Source organism: Poecilia latipinna, unplaced genomic scaffold (assembly GCF_001443285.1).
Source record: "Poecilia latipinna isolate Pla-1442-1.1 unplaced genomic scaffold, P_latipinna-1.0 Scaffold323, whole genome shotgun sequence".
In the NCBI taxonomy this organism is placed as follows: domain Eukaryota; kingdom Metazoa; phylum Chordata; class Actinopteri; order Cyprinodontiformes; family Poeciliidae; genus Poecilia; species Poecilia latipinna.
In genome coordinates, this window is record NW_015112939.1 from 184288 (window position 1) to 199713 (window position 15426).

General features: G+C 39.3%; 1 protein-coding gene across 1 annotated transcript; it reads left to right on the forward strand.

Moving 5' to 3' along the window:
* The first annotated feature begins 9399 nt into the window (after positions 1 to 9399).
* batf (basic leucine zipper transcription factor, ATF-like) lies at positions 9400 to 15374 on the forward strand. The gene is made up of 4 exons (XM_015035097.1): positions 9400 to 9477; positions 9560 to 9676; positions 10479 to 10583; positions 14671 to 15374. Exons 2-4 carry the CDS (start codon positions 9614 to 9616, stop codon positions 14875 to 14877), a joined length of 375 nt encoding a protein of 124 aa, XP_014890583.1. The 5' UTR covers positions 9400 to 9477; positions 9560 to 9613; the 3' UTR covers positions 14878 to 15374.
* The last annotated feature ends 52 nt before the right edge of the window (positions 15375 to 15426 follow it).

A 15426-nucleotide genomic window follows, 5' to 3' on the forward strand; every position in this document is an offset into this window, starting at 1 on the left:
TTTTGAAGAATTGCTAAGGGAAACGAGATTCTGTGTCGCATCATATTTTCAGCTAAAATGAAAATACTAAGGAAGTCATGGTTTACTAAGGATACATCAGAAAATGCTGCAGTTCCACAGATTGCAATGGAATATTTACTAACTGGGGACATTTGTAAAAAAAAAAAAAAAAAAAAAAAAGTAATAACTGTACAGGCGATGCTGCAGCTGCAGCAAAAAAAGCTTAGCCTGTTTTGCACAACACAACAAAGAACTCCACACATCTGTAACAGTGGACTCCCTCATGCAACCCTTTTAGCCTGTGTGTGTTTGAGGTTTAATCAGCAGGATGAGAAGATTCACCCAGGTTAGGGGGCAGTTCGGTCGTCTCACCTCTTTCCACCAGCCACTCTGCGCCTTCACGGGCCGCGATTGTCATTTAATGGATTAAACATTTATCCTTTCCTGTGCAAAGCCCCTCGGAGAGAGATGACAACATCACCATGTTCACACAGCTAAACACCCCCCATCACGCGCACACATCCACGCGCTTACAGAAGCACGACAACGCCTCTTTTGACGGCACTGTTTGTGCTTAAAATTCAATTACCCACTTATTGATAGCTCTCTGGGGTCGTGGGGAGGTACGGATGATTTCCCACGAGACTCCGGGCTCCTCTGCACATCTCCAGCTGGATCTATTTCATGGCTTTGCTCATCAGCAGTCGGCGCAGATGGAGCACAGGAGGCCGTCGTACGCCTGCACACACCACCGCACGCTGACTCTAAAACACACACAAACACACACACAAAACAAGAAGAATATGTTGATATCAGAGTGAAAATGTTTAGATAATTATAATGAAATTTATCTTTGAATTTTTCTAATACTACTGCTGCTACTGCTAATAGTAATGAAATTAATAACAGCATTGGCTTCATTTACTTCACTTCCTGCTTATTAATGGAGATAAATAAACAACTGGGGTTTCAGGCTGACCATGACAGAGGATCTGACAAATACTTGACTGAAAAGAGATGTATTTATGCTGGAGAAGTGATTGATGGCTTGCTACACAGGTGGGCCCGATGACTGGATAATAAACAACCGAGGCAGTCGACAAACAACAGCGGCGATGCAAGGGAAAACACACTCAGAATGAATTTCAAGAGATGAACATATCTGTTATTTCTCTTCTTCCTCTCATATTCTTCTGTTTATATGCTTCACAATGGAAAGAAAGTGAAATTGAAGTTGAAGAACCATCACCATCCCCAAGGAATAACGTTAACTTATTAGGATTTTTGTATAAACATAACAAATTACATAGAAAATGTAAATCTTCCTACAAATTGTGGAAAAATTATGGAATCACAGCTGCTAAACAATGTTTGAACCCTTTTTTCTTTTCTTTTTTTTAAATTTGGCTGCAAAAAATTAACAATCGTCATACACATACAAATTGCAGAGGTTCCTTTTCAGGTGTTTATTCATACATACATAAATAAAAGCATAAAAAACAAGATAAAGTCACTGTGAATGTAAATACATGGAAGGTAAGGAAATTTACATATGAGAGGCTGGTTGTAAAATATACAAAAAAAAAACAAAAAAAAAAAAACGGTAAAATGACTGGGGTTTGGTTATTCAAGCATTACTATTCAGTATTATTTAACTGCAGTTGTTTGATATCTCCAAAAGCCACTAATGTTTTTTCCTACCTGAACATAATCCCTCACCTTTAATCTTTTAAGCAGAAGAACAACCCATTATTTCCAATGAAAATATCCCTTTTAGAATACTATTCAGTCCTAATAACCCTGATGAAACCATCACTTCCACTGTGAAATGCCTCAGTTAGAGTGCTGCACATTTATCATTAACTGGTTTACCAATTGCACGGTTTCTTGAGCTTTAAACGTAACTAATCACCCCTCTCAGCCACAGGTAGGACCCTACAGGTTTGCCACGCGCCTCGGTGTCCCCAGAGGGTTTCAGCGGAGCAGAAGGAACGCTTGGCGAGCGGCTGGCCTCGCCGCGACGCTAATTACGGTTCTCATCTCTGATCTCCCACGAGACGCCGCAAACCTGATGACAACACGCAATAATCACAAGCATCACCAGGAAACAGCTGGGGCTGCTGCCTGCATGTCAATACCTTGAGGGTCAATGAATGGAGCAGGATGGTGAGCTGCATTCCCAAAAGCAGGTTGAATGTTTTTACCACACCATATTCGGTTTTAACACAAAAGTAGGGGACAAAAATCAGATTTAATGCAGAAAATACTGTTTTTTTGTTTTTTTCTTACAAAGAATCTTTTTAAAAGTGTTGCATACATTTAATCATCCCACTGAATCAATGTTTTTGCAGACGCATTCTGCAGCAATTGCAGCAGAGCTTTTGGACTGTGTCTCTATCAGCTTTGCTCGTCAAAATAATTTTATTTTCCCACGTTTCGTTGCAAAAAACGGCTCAAGTACATTCAGATTTGGATGCAGGGCATCATGAAATTAATTTTCAAGTCTTGCTATAGACAGCTGGATTTAGGCCGGAGATTTGATGAGGGAATTTTAGCATATTGTGTTTGATCTAATCTTTCCATTGTAGCTTAGGCTGTATTGTCAGTGGTTGTCGTTCTGCTGTTAGGTGAACCTCTGTCCCAGAGTCAAGTGTTTTTGAGCCTCTGACTGGTTTTCTTCCAGCCTTTCCCTTCAGTCAGCTCCACCCATGTTCATAATGCTCCCAGCACCATTTTTCATCAGTATGATATTGTGTTCGGGGTGGCGTGCAGTGCTGCTTTTTCTCCACACGCAGGATTATTGAATGTTGGCCAAATGGCTCAGTTTTGGTCTCCTGACATGATAACTGGTGTGCCACCTTCTAAATGTCTCTTCGTATTCTGCCGACAAGGAACCAGACTCTCTTTTCCTCTCTTAAATAGACCTTGATTCAGAGTTCACTGGGAGAAATGTAGAAAAATAAAAATGGATCAAGACTTTGAGTAGCGCGGCACAAAACGCAAAAATAATCTAAAATAAATTCTGACCAGACAATGAAGAGGAATCTCGCCATCCTTTAACATGACAGGGTTGGAGTGTGGTCATCTTTCATAAAGTGACCCTGGATTGATGAGATCCACAGATTCCACGCAGCGTGATTGTTCATTAGCAGGGTGCTGAGCTGTAATAGCCTGCACACTTCTCTCAGCTGTAAATCTCTACCCCACTCTGCACCCCGGTTTGATCCCCTGTCTCATCAAAAGGGCTGTGAAGAATGAAGTCAGCTTGATGAAAAACAGAATGAGATTTATCTGCTCCACCCACCTTCCGCCTCTTCGCACAGAGACGAGCTTCAAGGCAGTGAGTGGAATAAGGATGTGAGGCCCAGAAATGCGCTGGTGGAATGTGGATGCTTTTTTTTTTTTTTTTTTTTGAGATGCTGATGAGTCTAAAAAACACTTTGACTGAAAGTCCCTTTTCTGTTTGAAATTTTGCTAGTGTTTAATGGACAGGCAAGGAAGGCCAAGACAGCTAAGAAAAATAGAAACAAGCAGGAGCTGTCTGTTTTAATAAAAATATAAATTAAACAGCTAAATTGTCATTTTTAAAGGAAGTTTCAGACTCTGTTTGACCAGTAATTACCATAACTGCAAGCACCAGTCTCACTAATAAATTCAATAAATTGCTCCCTTTTAAAAAAAAAAAAATGCATATGATCCAACCACCTAGAATAAAGCCTAATTTAAAAAAATCTAAATAATAATAAAAAAGAAACTTTTTTTTTTCATGTAACAGGGTGATGATCTTCAGTGGTTTCTGTGGAAAACTGATCCTGTTGGTTCCAGAGTTTTTCATTCACACTATATGAGCTTCCCTTAGATAATATCTTGTTATCCTGATGATAGACTGATCTAATGACCCTATGTCCTGATGCCACTTCTGTTATTTCCAGCCTGAATATTGTGAATGAGCCAACATCCTGGTTGTTGTTTTAATCCTTATAGCTGAATTATTCTAAATTTCAAATGCATGTTTTGTTTTATTCGCTGTGTGAATGACCATAAGGCTGCATCATGTGTTTTAATGATTAGTTGATGTTATGTGATTTGGGAAAAACAAACAAACAAACAAAAAAAAAAAACAACTTCCAATAAACCCTAATGAACTTGATTAAAGTCAGAGCAGGATAAGCACTTGTGCCATTTAACTTATTTTGTTCTGGAAACGTTACTGTAACACTTAGGGGGGAAAGAGACGACGCTTTGTGTTTTTCTGTTTTTATCCTTTCTGAGAAACACTTCAGTACTAAAACTTTCTGACAGTTGGGTGAAGTCACAGTCTGCCCATCGAGGGAGAAGACTCTGCTGCACAGCATCCCATTCAGTCTGACCGTTTTCCTTGCAGTTCCACGTCATAAAATTTAGGTCAGAGAACAATGCAGTCTCTCTGCTAGACCGTAGCACGGTGCCAGGACCCTTCACGTCCTCCTCTCTGACCCTCATCACTGTAACATTTCAAAGACACCCCTCCACACTGTGCCACAGATTCCGAAACATGCTGCCTCTCAGTTGTTTCCAATGAAAAAAACTCCAAAAAGTACAATTTGAAGTTGGCGAGCCACGTTGTGGTGAGATATAAAGACAACACTTTATTTATGAATCTGTGGATTTTTCAAAACCTTTCGTTTGCAGACGTGTCTGAAAGGTATTTTCACTTGTTTTGTCTAGAATATTGGATTGCACTGAAAAAAACACAAGATTAAAGCTTATCATGTAAATTTATTTACATGAACATATGTTGCATGACATTTATTTCATTGGTTAATGTCATGACTTTCATTCACAGAAGACAACATCACTTTACACAACCTGTATCTTTCCAAAAGTTGCAGGAGTTAGTGTATGTTCAAAAAGCTGTATTGAAACTTGTCCTGTAGATAAAGTTCTACAACTGTTGCACCATTGCTTAGTACTAGGAGGCACAATCATTTCTTGCCACTTCCTTCAAATGCTCCAAATTATTCAACATTGAAAAGATTCTGAAACATTGGAAAAAGACTTGGTTGCCATTTTATGTGTAATGATTTGCGGGTCAGCATTAACTCCTCTTGAAATTGCTGACATTAAAGAAAGGATTGAACATTTGTAGGAACCAATCTGTATAAAGACAAAACAATCCATCCATTCATCATTTGGTTCTCTAAAATGCCTTATCCAGTCAGTTTTGGGAGAAAGAAGAACAGTCACCCTAAATGGTTGAATATTCACAATAAAAGACCTCTAGAGAACTTAAAACCTAAAGGACGCTTTACACTTGCTGACGCGAAATTCTCTTCTCCACCTCTTGGTGTCCCTCTCTTGTCGCTCCTGCTAGCATCTCGTCTCTCCTGGTCAAGCTCTTATCTGATCAGCTGCTTGTTGCCGGGTGAGGTGGCTCTCACCTGTAATCCAAGCTACCTGGAGGCTGAGGCTGGAGGATTGCTTGAGCTCAGGAGCTCTGAGCTGCAGTGGGCTATGTTGAGCAGGGGTCCACACTAAGTTCAGTATAGATATGGTGTTCCTGGGGGAGCCCTGGACCACCAGGTCTTCTAAGGAGGGGTGAACCGGCCCAGGTCGGGAACGGAGCAGGTCAAATCCCCCGTACTGCTCAGTAGTGGGATCGCCCCTGTGAATAGATGCTGCAGTTCAGCCTGAGCAAGACGGTGAGACCCAGTCTTTTTGCACTCATTAATAAACTACTATCAAATCCTTATTTATATTTGTGCATCTTAAAGCTGCTTTAACATCCATTCTTGCTTCTTGTTTCATCGAAATCCTTCATAAAGCAGGTGGGAATCTTGTCCAACACCGCCTCCTTCTGGAGTATACCACACACTACATCAAACTTTAGAAACTTTGACGCTCTGTTCAGTTTCAAATAACCTTTCATTCGTCTTTGTAAAGACGATTTTATAATTTGTATTGTGGCATTAATATTTATGTAATGTTTTTTTCTTTATTTGACCTGACGGGGTCATACTGAGACATTAATATATATTCATATAAATTAAATCAGAATAATATCATTTATCAATTAATTCAGTTTCTCTGTATCCCTGCAGAATTAATATATTTTCTCAGCATGGTGCTACCACCTCTTCCATAAAGGTCAGATTTGTGCAGTGCGTGACTAATAGTTATCCTGTTAGCAGTTCGGCTAACAGGACAACTGTGTGGTTTTGTTGTGTTCGGTTTCTTCAAAGCTATTATAGCCTGTTGGCTGCTTCGCTGATGAATCCTCTCCTGGTCTCGGCATGGCACAGTAGGTTTAGCTGTGCCATACCCTTTCCATTTTAAGATGATACAATATGACTCCTCATATTGACTTTTCACATAGCATCTCATTAAAATTCGCAAAACCCTGTTTTTACAACATGATGAAAATGTATCATGATGTAAAAGTAGTTTTCAAAGCACTTTAGTTATCCAACGTTCCACCTTGACATTACTCTTTTACTGCACACCGGGCTTGTGAAAGCGAAAACAGTGGCAGCAGACACTGTCACTGTCTGGACTTCACACGTTGGACACGACGAGTCATAAATGTCATTCGTGTATGAGTAAATACTTCATACATGACAACAGCAGTGTTGATATTTTTAAGCTCAGAAGTGTTTGAATGATCATTTTCCCAAATCAGAAGCTTAAAAGAAACCTCCCCTCAGCTACTTCCAAGAAACAATGACCACTTATCAGGGTGCTTAAAATGCTTCCTTAGCAAGTGTTTTCCAGAAAGATCTACTTGAGAGAGCAGTTTATCCCTGAGGTTTGTGTATTAGAAGAATGCGGATGATTACACACACATCACATTACAAGAGTGTGTGCACGCAACGTTCTTCAGTAACTAGGTTTCTCAGAATATTCTAGAAGCAAACACGTTTTGGGTTAGTATTGAACCGTGTTGTGCTTCTCTCCTGGTTACCACAAAACTGGACAAATCAGCTTTTCTCCTTTCTTTTCTTTTCTTACACTCTCAACTCTGTTGGACAGCCTTAAATGCCAAGTATTAGAAATGTCTGCCCTTGCCCAAGCTCTTCAAAATTCCTGCGATGGTGGAACATGTTTTTGTGTGGGAGGACTGTTCTGCCAAGCAAAGCTGTTTTAGTCCTGATTCTTTTTTTTTTTCTCACAAGAAAATCTTGTTCTTGCACCGCCAAATGCTTTCTCGTGACGGGGGCCAAACAAGAAAGGGCCTATCACAAGTAAAAGGGCAACTGCAGCTTTTAATTAGTCTAACTCTAGGTTTCACAGTGCAGTAAAAAAAGAACAGATATATTATGTTTTGTGTTCCTCTTTTCTGTACTACTTAAATGTTTTAGATCATCAAAAAAAAAACAAAACAAAACATTTAGTTACCTGAGTGAACATAAACATGCAGATTTCAAATAATGATTTCAGGAAAAATTTATTTCCTGATCAAAAAAATTAACAAAGGAACCCCTCTGACAAAATAAAGTAAGATAAATGAATCCAAGAAAGGATCAGAAACAAGACGTTAACAGGTGTTATACTGAAAACTGTTCTAAAACCAATTAATAAGCTTATAGCCTCCAACAAACCACACTGAGAAAAAAATATTCACAAAAGTAGCTGGCTTACAAAAATTGCTCATAGAATGCTTTAAAACTCATCAGGCTTCCTTTGCCTCATGTAAGGTCAGTGTTCATGTTTGAATGATGAGAAAGGAACAATAAGGGAAAAAAATGCCTCCATGGGAGAGCTCTAAGGCATAAATGGCTGCTGACCCCATCAAAAAATGTATCTTATATTTCCCAAAAGAACATACTCATGAGCCCTTAGACATTTGGTAAAACGTCTGGTGGTCTGACAGTGGAGATTTTTGGAGCATGTGCATCCTGTTACATCTGTTGTGAAAAGGAAAAAGACAATGCCTTCAGTCAGACATGATGGTGGTAGAGTGATGGTCTGGGACAACTGTAGTTGACAGAGCGACAAACCTTGAACGATAAACGACACCGGGAAATTCCTGTCAGAGAATATCCATTCATAACCTTAAGCTCAAATACACTTGAGTTTTGCAACGGGCACAATGATTACAGGCATACCAAATCCACCTCTGCTAAGTTCCCATAAACCAAAGTAAAACTTTTAGAGTGGCCTAGTCAAAGACTAAATTTGAATCTGATTGAGATGCCGTGGAGTGACCTCGATGCTCAAAACACCTCCAATGTGGCTGAATTGTGACGATTCTGCAAAGAAGAGTGGGCCAAAGCTTTTTCACAGTGATGACTCATTGCCAGTTATCAAAAATGCTTTAATGTGCTGGCAGGGGCTGCAAAACCTGCCATTAGGTTCCGGTGGGGCAATTATTTTGCAGACTCACGATATAGCTTTTAATAAAATTTTTTCCTTATGGACTCAAGTTATCTTTATCTAATATCAAAATTAGTTTGATAATCGTATTTAGCTATGACAAAGGGGGGGGGGGGCGATAATTTTTCAGAATAACGCCACATGAAAGAATGCTTGGATTCAAGGGCAAAATTTGATACATTTCCAGTATATTTTGCCCCCACAGAGGCCGTAAACCTCCACCAAATTTACATTTTTTCTCAGACAATCCCCACACTTGCGGCATCATTTACAGTGAAAAGGCTACAAGGAACTGTGAGTGGGTTTTTGGGGAGCCCCTTTAGCATTTCTCAATGCCGCGAGGCCTCGATGGCGCCCTCACTTATTTGCAGCTGGTGTGTCGCAAAGCGAGACGGCGTGGCACAGAATGTGGAAATCACCATTAGACGTGTCGATATTCGAGGCCCAGTCACCCATGCCAGAGGTTTGGGATGTGGCGTCCCTGGAGGACTGAGTCGAAACGCAGCATCATATGCGACTGCCCCAAAAAAAGGGGAAGAAGATATACCCTTGATGTCAGTTTGATACTTGCCTACAGACATTAAAGTAAGGCTGCACAAAAAAATAAAAAAATAAAAAATACAAAACAACAACAACAACAAAAACAGCAAAACAAACAAAAGAAAAACATTTGTCTCCTGTAGAAAGCTGACTGTTTTTAAGTTGTTGTTGTTTTTGTAATCTTACACAAAGTTCCTCATATCCTGAAGGTGTTGAGTTGAAATGAATGTGATAAGTTATTTCTCAGGAATTTACACAATTAGTTTGAGTTCAAACTTTCCATCAGACATGTGACTTCCAGTCTAATGCAACTTACCCAGATTCTTACCAGAAGCCACATCAGATATAGATAATTAGGTATACAACTCTCACAGTGTGTGTATATGTGCATGTGTGTGTGTGTGAGTGTGTGTATGTGTGTGAGACAGAGAGAGAGTGAGAGAGTGAGAGAGACAGAGAAAGGGAGAGAGCGAAAGAGCAAGAGAGAGAGAGAGAGAGAGAGAGAATGAGAAAGAAGGTGAAAGAGGAGGAGTGTCAGAGAGGGAAAGAAAAGAGGGAAGAAAAAGACTCATTGCTCATTAAGCGGTAAGCCAAGTTCTGCTCAAAACTAGCTCTACAAAGACTTTCCTTTACTGACACACACACACACCCATACACACTTTTTCAGAAACCCAAAGCAGAAGTGGACAGAGACACCGGTTTTCAGTCGCTGTGGTTGGCTATGGCTCAGGGCTCTGACAGCAACGACGCAAGCTACAAGTCCCCATCACCTGGAAGCAGACCGGTAAGTGTCTCATTTATTTATTTATTTTTTTTTTAATTTTTTGTTTACCTTTTCAGATAATCTCCAAATAGTTTTACTGAAAGAGTACACATATATATCAAACATCTGTCTCTTCGATCGCTCTCTGTGCTTCATGCACACTTTGTGGCCATCGAGGCTCCTGTCTTTGGTAGCTCTTTTTTTTCACAGCTTGTCAGGGTGTTTCACTTGCACACATGGGCTGGAGGCATGATTCGCATCAAGTGTAGGCTTTTTTGAATTGCACAATTCATCACTTGCCCAAGCTGTGGGAATCCTTGTTTTTTTTTTTTTCTTTTTCTTCTTCTTCTTCTTTTTCTTTTTTTTTGTTTTGCAATTCTCGAAACTGTGAATGATCTAAACGCTGTCAGGAAAACTCATTTATGTGACTGTCATCCTTCTGCCTTCACGTGTGCAAGCCTTTGGTGTTCATGGCAGTTCATATGGGAGCGTCTGGTGGCTTTCAGGCTACATTACCAGACAAACAAAGAGAGAGTTGTCTCTTTGATGTACAACTGAATCAGCATTTAGAGAAGGATTAGTTATTGTGATACCAAAAGCGTTAGGGACATGAAACAGGGTGTGCGTTACACCTAACCGAAGACTCAGCCACTCCCTGATCCTACCCTTCACATTGGGCTCTATGCAAACTCAATCTCCTGCCAAACTGCCATTGGCATACATAACACTCCAATTTTCAGCCACCAGTGATAGATAGGAGGTTTTGGGTGGTTTTGTCCTCGTATACGTTGCATCGACTGAAAGGTGGTTGTGTTTTTGCCAGAGCTCGTCGGATGACGTGAAGAAAGTGATGAGGAGAGAGAAGAACCGTATCGCTGCACAGAAGAGCCGGATGAGGCAAACTCAGAAAGCTGACAGCCTTCACCTGGTGAGGAAGCCAAAAACTTTGCCACAAACATCACACGCAGCAGCAGAAACATGAGATGCAGATTATCTTATTTTTCAAAACGTGCTCTAACCGACAAAGATTTAACTACAGGATATGTTAAGCAATGCCCAGAACAGGTAGCTTTACCTTAACGTACAGCATTCCCATTACGAGAGAACTTTATGTCTCTGCGAATAGGTTTGTGCTATATTTACAAAATGCTACCTGACCATGTGGTGATGTGTCATGGCTTCTGTTGGGCTGCACGCTTGGGTGCTTCTCTATGTGTTTGCAGAAGATTAAGGAATAAATTAACACGTGTGGGCAATCAAAAATCCAGCGCCAAAGACTGCAGCCCTGCCGAGCTCAATGGCAAGAGTGTGTGTGTTCAGTCAGCTAATTTTATGTGATAGTTGTCATCTGTGTTGATGACTTACATGGATCTCCAGGTTCAGGTCTGCATAACATCAAAAGTAGCTACATTTGATTTTCTTCTGTTTAACCTTTTTTCATATTTTTTTTTTAAAAAGGACAATTTGTACCTTAACACCGTGCTCTGCTGCCGCCACTCTGTTTTCAGTTTTCAGAACATCAACTTCTGTGAACTTTATCTGATAATTCGGAGAGATTTTGACCTTCAGAAAAGCCACATCGTAGGGCATAGTAGATTCTGTGAAACAGATCTGAATGCATGACACTACTTCCAGTGAAACATGCTGCATTTTATCAATCTGTTTAAAACCCTGTCACATTCACAAAGAACACCAGGGGACCACAGAACATGCTCTGTGGTTTTGCTTTCATCGTCTCGCTAGATAAACAGGAAGGTGAATTTTTCCCTTGCTGTGACACAGTCTCTTATTTCCTGTTTCTTCTGTAGTATTTTTTTCTCTGTAAATGAGTTTGAATGTTGTGTGTCGTGGGCAGCAGGGGAGAAAAAAAGGGCTGTCACTTCTTGTAAAGCCCTGATAGCAGTGGGCTGTATTTGGCTAAGTGACGCAAGTACATGGGGTTTACCCAGAGCTTCTCTGACAGTAAGGACCTGAAGGTTTTGGTCATGGTGAGATGACCTTTATAGTACCTGAGTGGAAGATTTTTGCTCCACAATCCCCACACATAGACGGTAAAGAAGAAAAAAAAAAAAACACAAAAAAGGGAAAAAAAAAAAAAAAAGTTTTCTGGTTGTGACGTAGAATTAACTCTTTTTAAGCTGTTTTGGAAAGTCAAACTCTCAAACCCTATGAATGGTAACTTCTCACACTGTGATGCTGCTGCAAGACATTGCAGGTGGTTTCTCTTGTTTTTCCAGACTTCTGCAACACAGTTGATGCTCTGTCTGACAGCACTATAAAGAAGACTCCAAAGTCACTTAATTTCTTTCCTTAATTTCAGTGTAGAAGTAAAGATTACATCTTTTTTTTATTGACTTGTTTGGCTTAAAAAAACACCCTGTTTAGTCATTGTTTGAATGAAATGAATAATACTCTCATACCTAACAAAATATTTACATTTTGTGCACATAACTTCCAAATGAAAACTGTTGTCACAGAATAAATTAGTAGGATAAAACAAAATTAAAAAGTAGAAACTCTCGAAATTTGACCTAATAAAAAGAGTTAGTTTACTTTATCTTATATCACAGTTTGCTCATAAATGATGCAGACCATTTTAGGAAAACAATAACGCCTGTAAAGTACAAAACTTTGACAACAACTACATATTTAAACAACATCTAGAGCCTGTAAATTGTTATAGATGGGTTTCATTATATTAGGTGACTTGCATTGTATTGTCATTTTGTTATGTAGCTCAGATGTTTACATGTCTATATCCTGTATATGATACATGCTTCATTTCATTCACAATAATTGTGTTATAATGTGTTTTATAGTCAGGAAATGAAGATTCTTGTTCATATTTAAGCTAAAACATATTCGATGTCTACTGCTAGTTGAAAATGCCAGCTATTATTTGCATGATAGTCCACACACAAGGAACTGATGAGTTGTTCTGGGCTGAAATATTTCATGCATAGTGGTGGTTTTTAGCAGAATGCTAACACACTATCCTGTTAACATGATTATAAGTCAACAAACTCATGCTGAGCACATTACTTTAGTATCTCCTATAACAGTTATAAAGGCCTTTGGTTTGACCAGAATTTTTATTTTTATTTTTTTTTTTTGTGTGTGGGATGAAGGCATTCCCTGGGGGACTCCTCCAAGTGTCGAGGGAGATTCAATGAGTAGCAGGAAGCAAACATCTTAAATTATTTAAATAATAACTTAAGCGTTTGTGCAAGATTACTTTTTTTTTTTTTGCGTATAATATTATGGAAATTTGGGTTGGATGTACAGATTCGGCAACCAAGATGTATCAAACAGTGATAATTGGTTTTCTTGGAAGAGTTGTGTTGTTTATATAAATTTACATTTTGTGGTTTTGATGGTCCAGGAATTTTGTGAGGGAAGTTAGAGATTTTCCAGCTTTGTCAAAGGCGTACTTCACCATTCCTGAAAAACCCTACTCTGAAATGAAAGATGATCAGAAAAGGAGAAATGAAATTGTGACCTAAATTTTAAGAAGAACTGCATCATAAGGTATTATTTTTTTTCTAAAGGCCACACAAAGAAATCCCTCATAGTTGTATTGTAGCTAAAAAAAAAAAAAAAAGAAAAATGCAAGATGTTGTGATACAATAAATTTCTTTAAAGACACTGTCCTAGATTTCAATAGTATTTTAAAGGTACTGCGCTTTCTTCTTTCTTTTATGCCCGTTCCTCTTAAAACAAAACTTATACTTTACATTTTTAGAAAACTGTTAAAACTGTAGAAATAAGAGGAAGAAAACGCATTCACATACATTTAGTAACACTTGTGTTTTTTTTTCCAGTTTTGATGTAAAACGTCAGAGTGAAGTTGAAAAGAAAATGTAATTAAGACAGAGAATGTAACCATAGCCAAATCCATTCAAAAGTACCAGTACCAGCAGCAATGTTTATGTGTGCTGTGGGTCACACTGCTCCTTTAGTCAATCCCCATATCTCTATTTTAAAAATACATATTGCCATTTTGTCCCTATGCTTCCATGTTATACCATGGGCTATGAGTTCATCTCACATTGCTGTTATTGTGATAAATGGGTATGCAAATCCTAAAATCTCACTTATTCCTTAACAGAGTAGTATTTTATTATCTGAACCGTTTTATTCTGACACTCCATGTATTTTTCTTCTGTCAGCCTGGGCCACCTACATTCAAACTGAAATAACACTAAGTAACCTCCAGCTGCTACATATGTGCTGGACTCATATAATCACGTTTCTTCATAGCAGACTATAAGCAGACAACAGAAAATAGCTGCATTCATGTAAAATCTGGTGTGAAATGCCCCCCTCTGGTGGCTACCAATTGATGCACGGTTCGTATGTCTTTGAGTAGAAGTTTTGGTTGTTTCATTCCAGAAAAAGTCAAGCACAAAATGAGCAAAACTCCGATAGCATATACCGACAAACAAAAACAGAATGGTACGACACAATCTAAGAAACAATTATCCCAACATCCATTGGAATAATATAGCTATTTATAGTCCTACTAATGTTATTTATATTATTTATGAACTGTGTTTTTTGCAAGCATAACCTTCCACGCAATGAAAAGTTGACTTTTTTTGCAAGTGCGCGAAAAGCGCACCAACTATGTTCAGCAACACGTTGGGAAGGGGCACTCCGATCCGTGCTCCATCCAGCAGACACAACTCCAGTCACTCTGACACTTTTTTACGGCATTTTAAAAAGACTTTGAAACGGAATATTGGAGCAGTGCGGTTTTGAAACCATAACTTTTTAAAACCTTGATGTGGTAACCAGTCAATGCTTGTTGTGCCCTCATTAATAGAGTCACAGGAGATTTACTTCTTGCTTTTGGCCAAGACATTTGAAAAGACTTGCTTAAGCACAAGATCATGTAAGGTAGCCTAAAAACAACTGGTTTGGCTGATCATTTATCTAGCTTGGCATTGCAGCGTAGAACCACTTTCTGCTATTTTGAGCTCAGATCTAACAGTCCTGTCCCTGTGTGTTTCCAGGAAAGCGAAAACCTGGAGAAGGAGAATGCCGCCCTGAGGAAGGAGGTGAAGCAGCTCACAGAGGAGGCCAATTACCTGTCCTCAGTGCTGAGCAGCCACGAGCCCCTGTGCACCGGGCTGGCCCCGCAGACCCCGGACCTCCTCTACCCTACCCATCAGAGCAGCTACCACCGCCAGCACATCGCCGTACCACACTACCAGCGCTGACCTGCCCGAGGGCCTGTGGCTAAAACAGATGACTGACCTCAAGAGACACAGACTGACAGGAGACTTGTGTCTTTTTTGTTTATTGTTAAAACGTAGTTAAGGCAAGACAGGCTAAGTTGTCCATCAAGCAACGAGCCCAAACTGTAACCAGTAGAAATCAAGACCTATTTATTTTGCTTCTTCATGTCTCTTTGCTTTCCGATTGTAAATCCATATGTGAATTTAAATGGCTTGGTAAGTAGGTTTATCAAATAGTCCATGTTTACAAAGAGAGAGGAAACAAAAATATTGTGCTCACATTTGTAAATGCTTATTTTTAGTATTTCAGGGAGCACCTTTTGTCATCTCATGTCTTGTGTTCTTTGTGTGTGTAATATGTTTTTGTGTGTGTGTGTGTGTGTGTGAGTGTGTGTAAATGCTCAGGAGCCTTGACAGTGTTGATTGTGGACAAAAAGAATGTAAATGTAAAAAAAAAAAAAAAAAAAACAGAGAAAAGGCTAGAAATGAAGGAATGGTTAGTGAGAAGACCCAGTGGATGTATTTATTAAA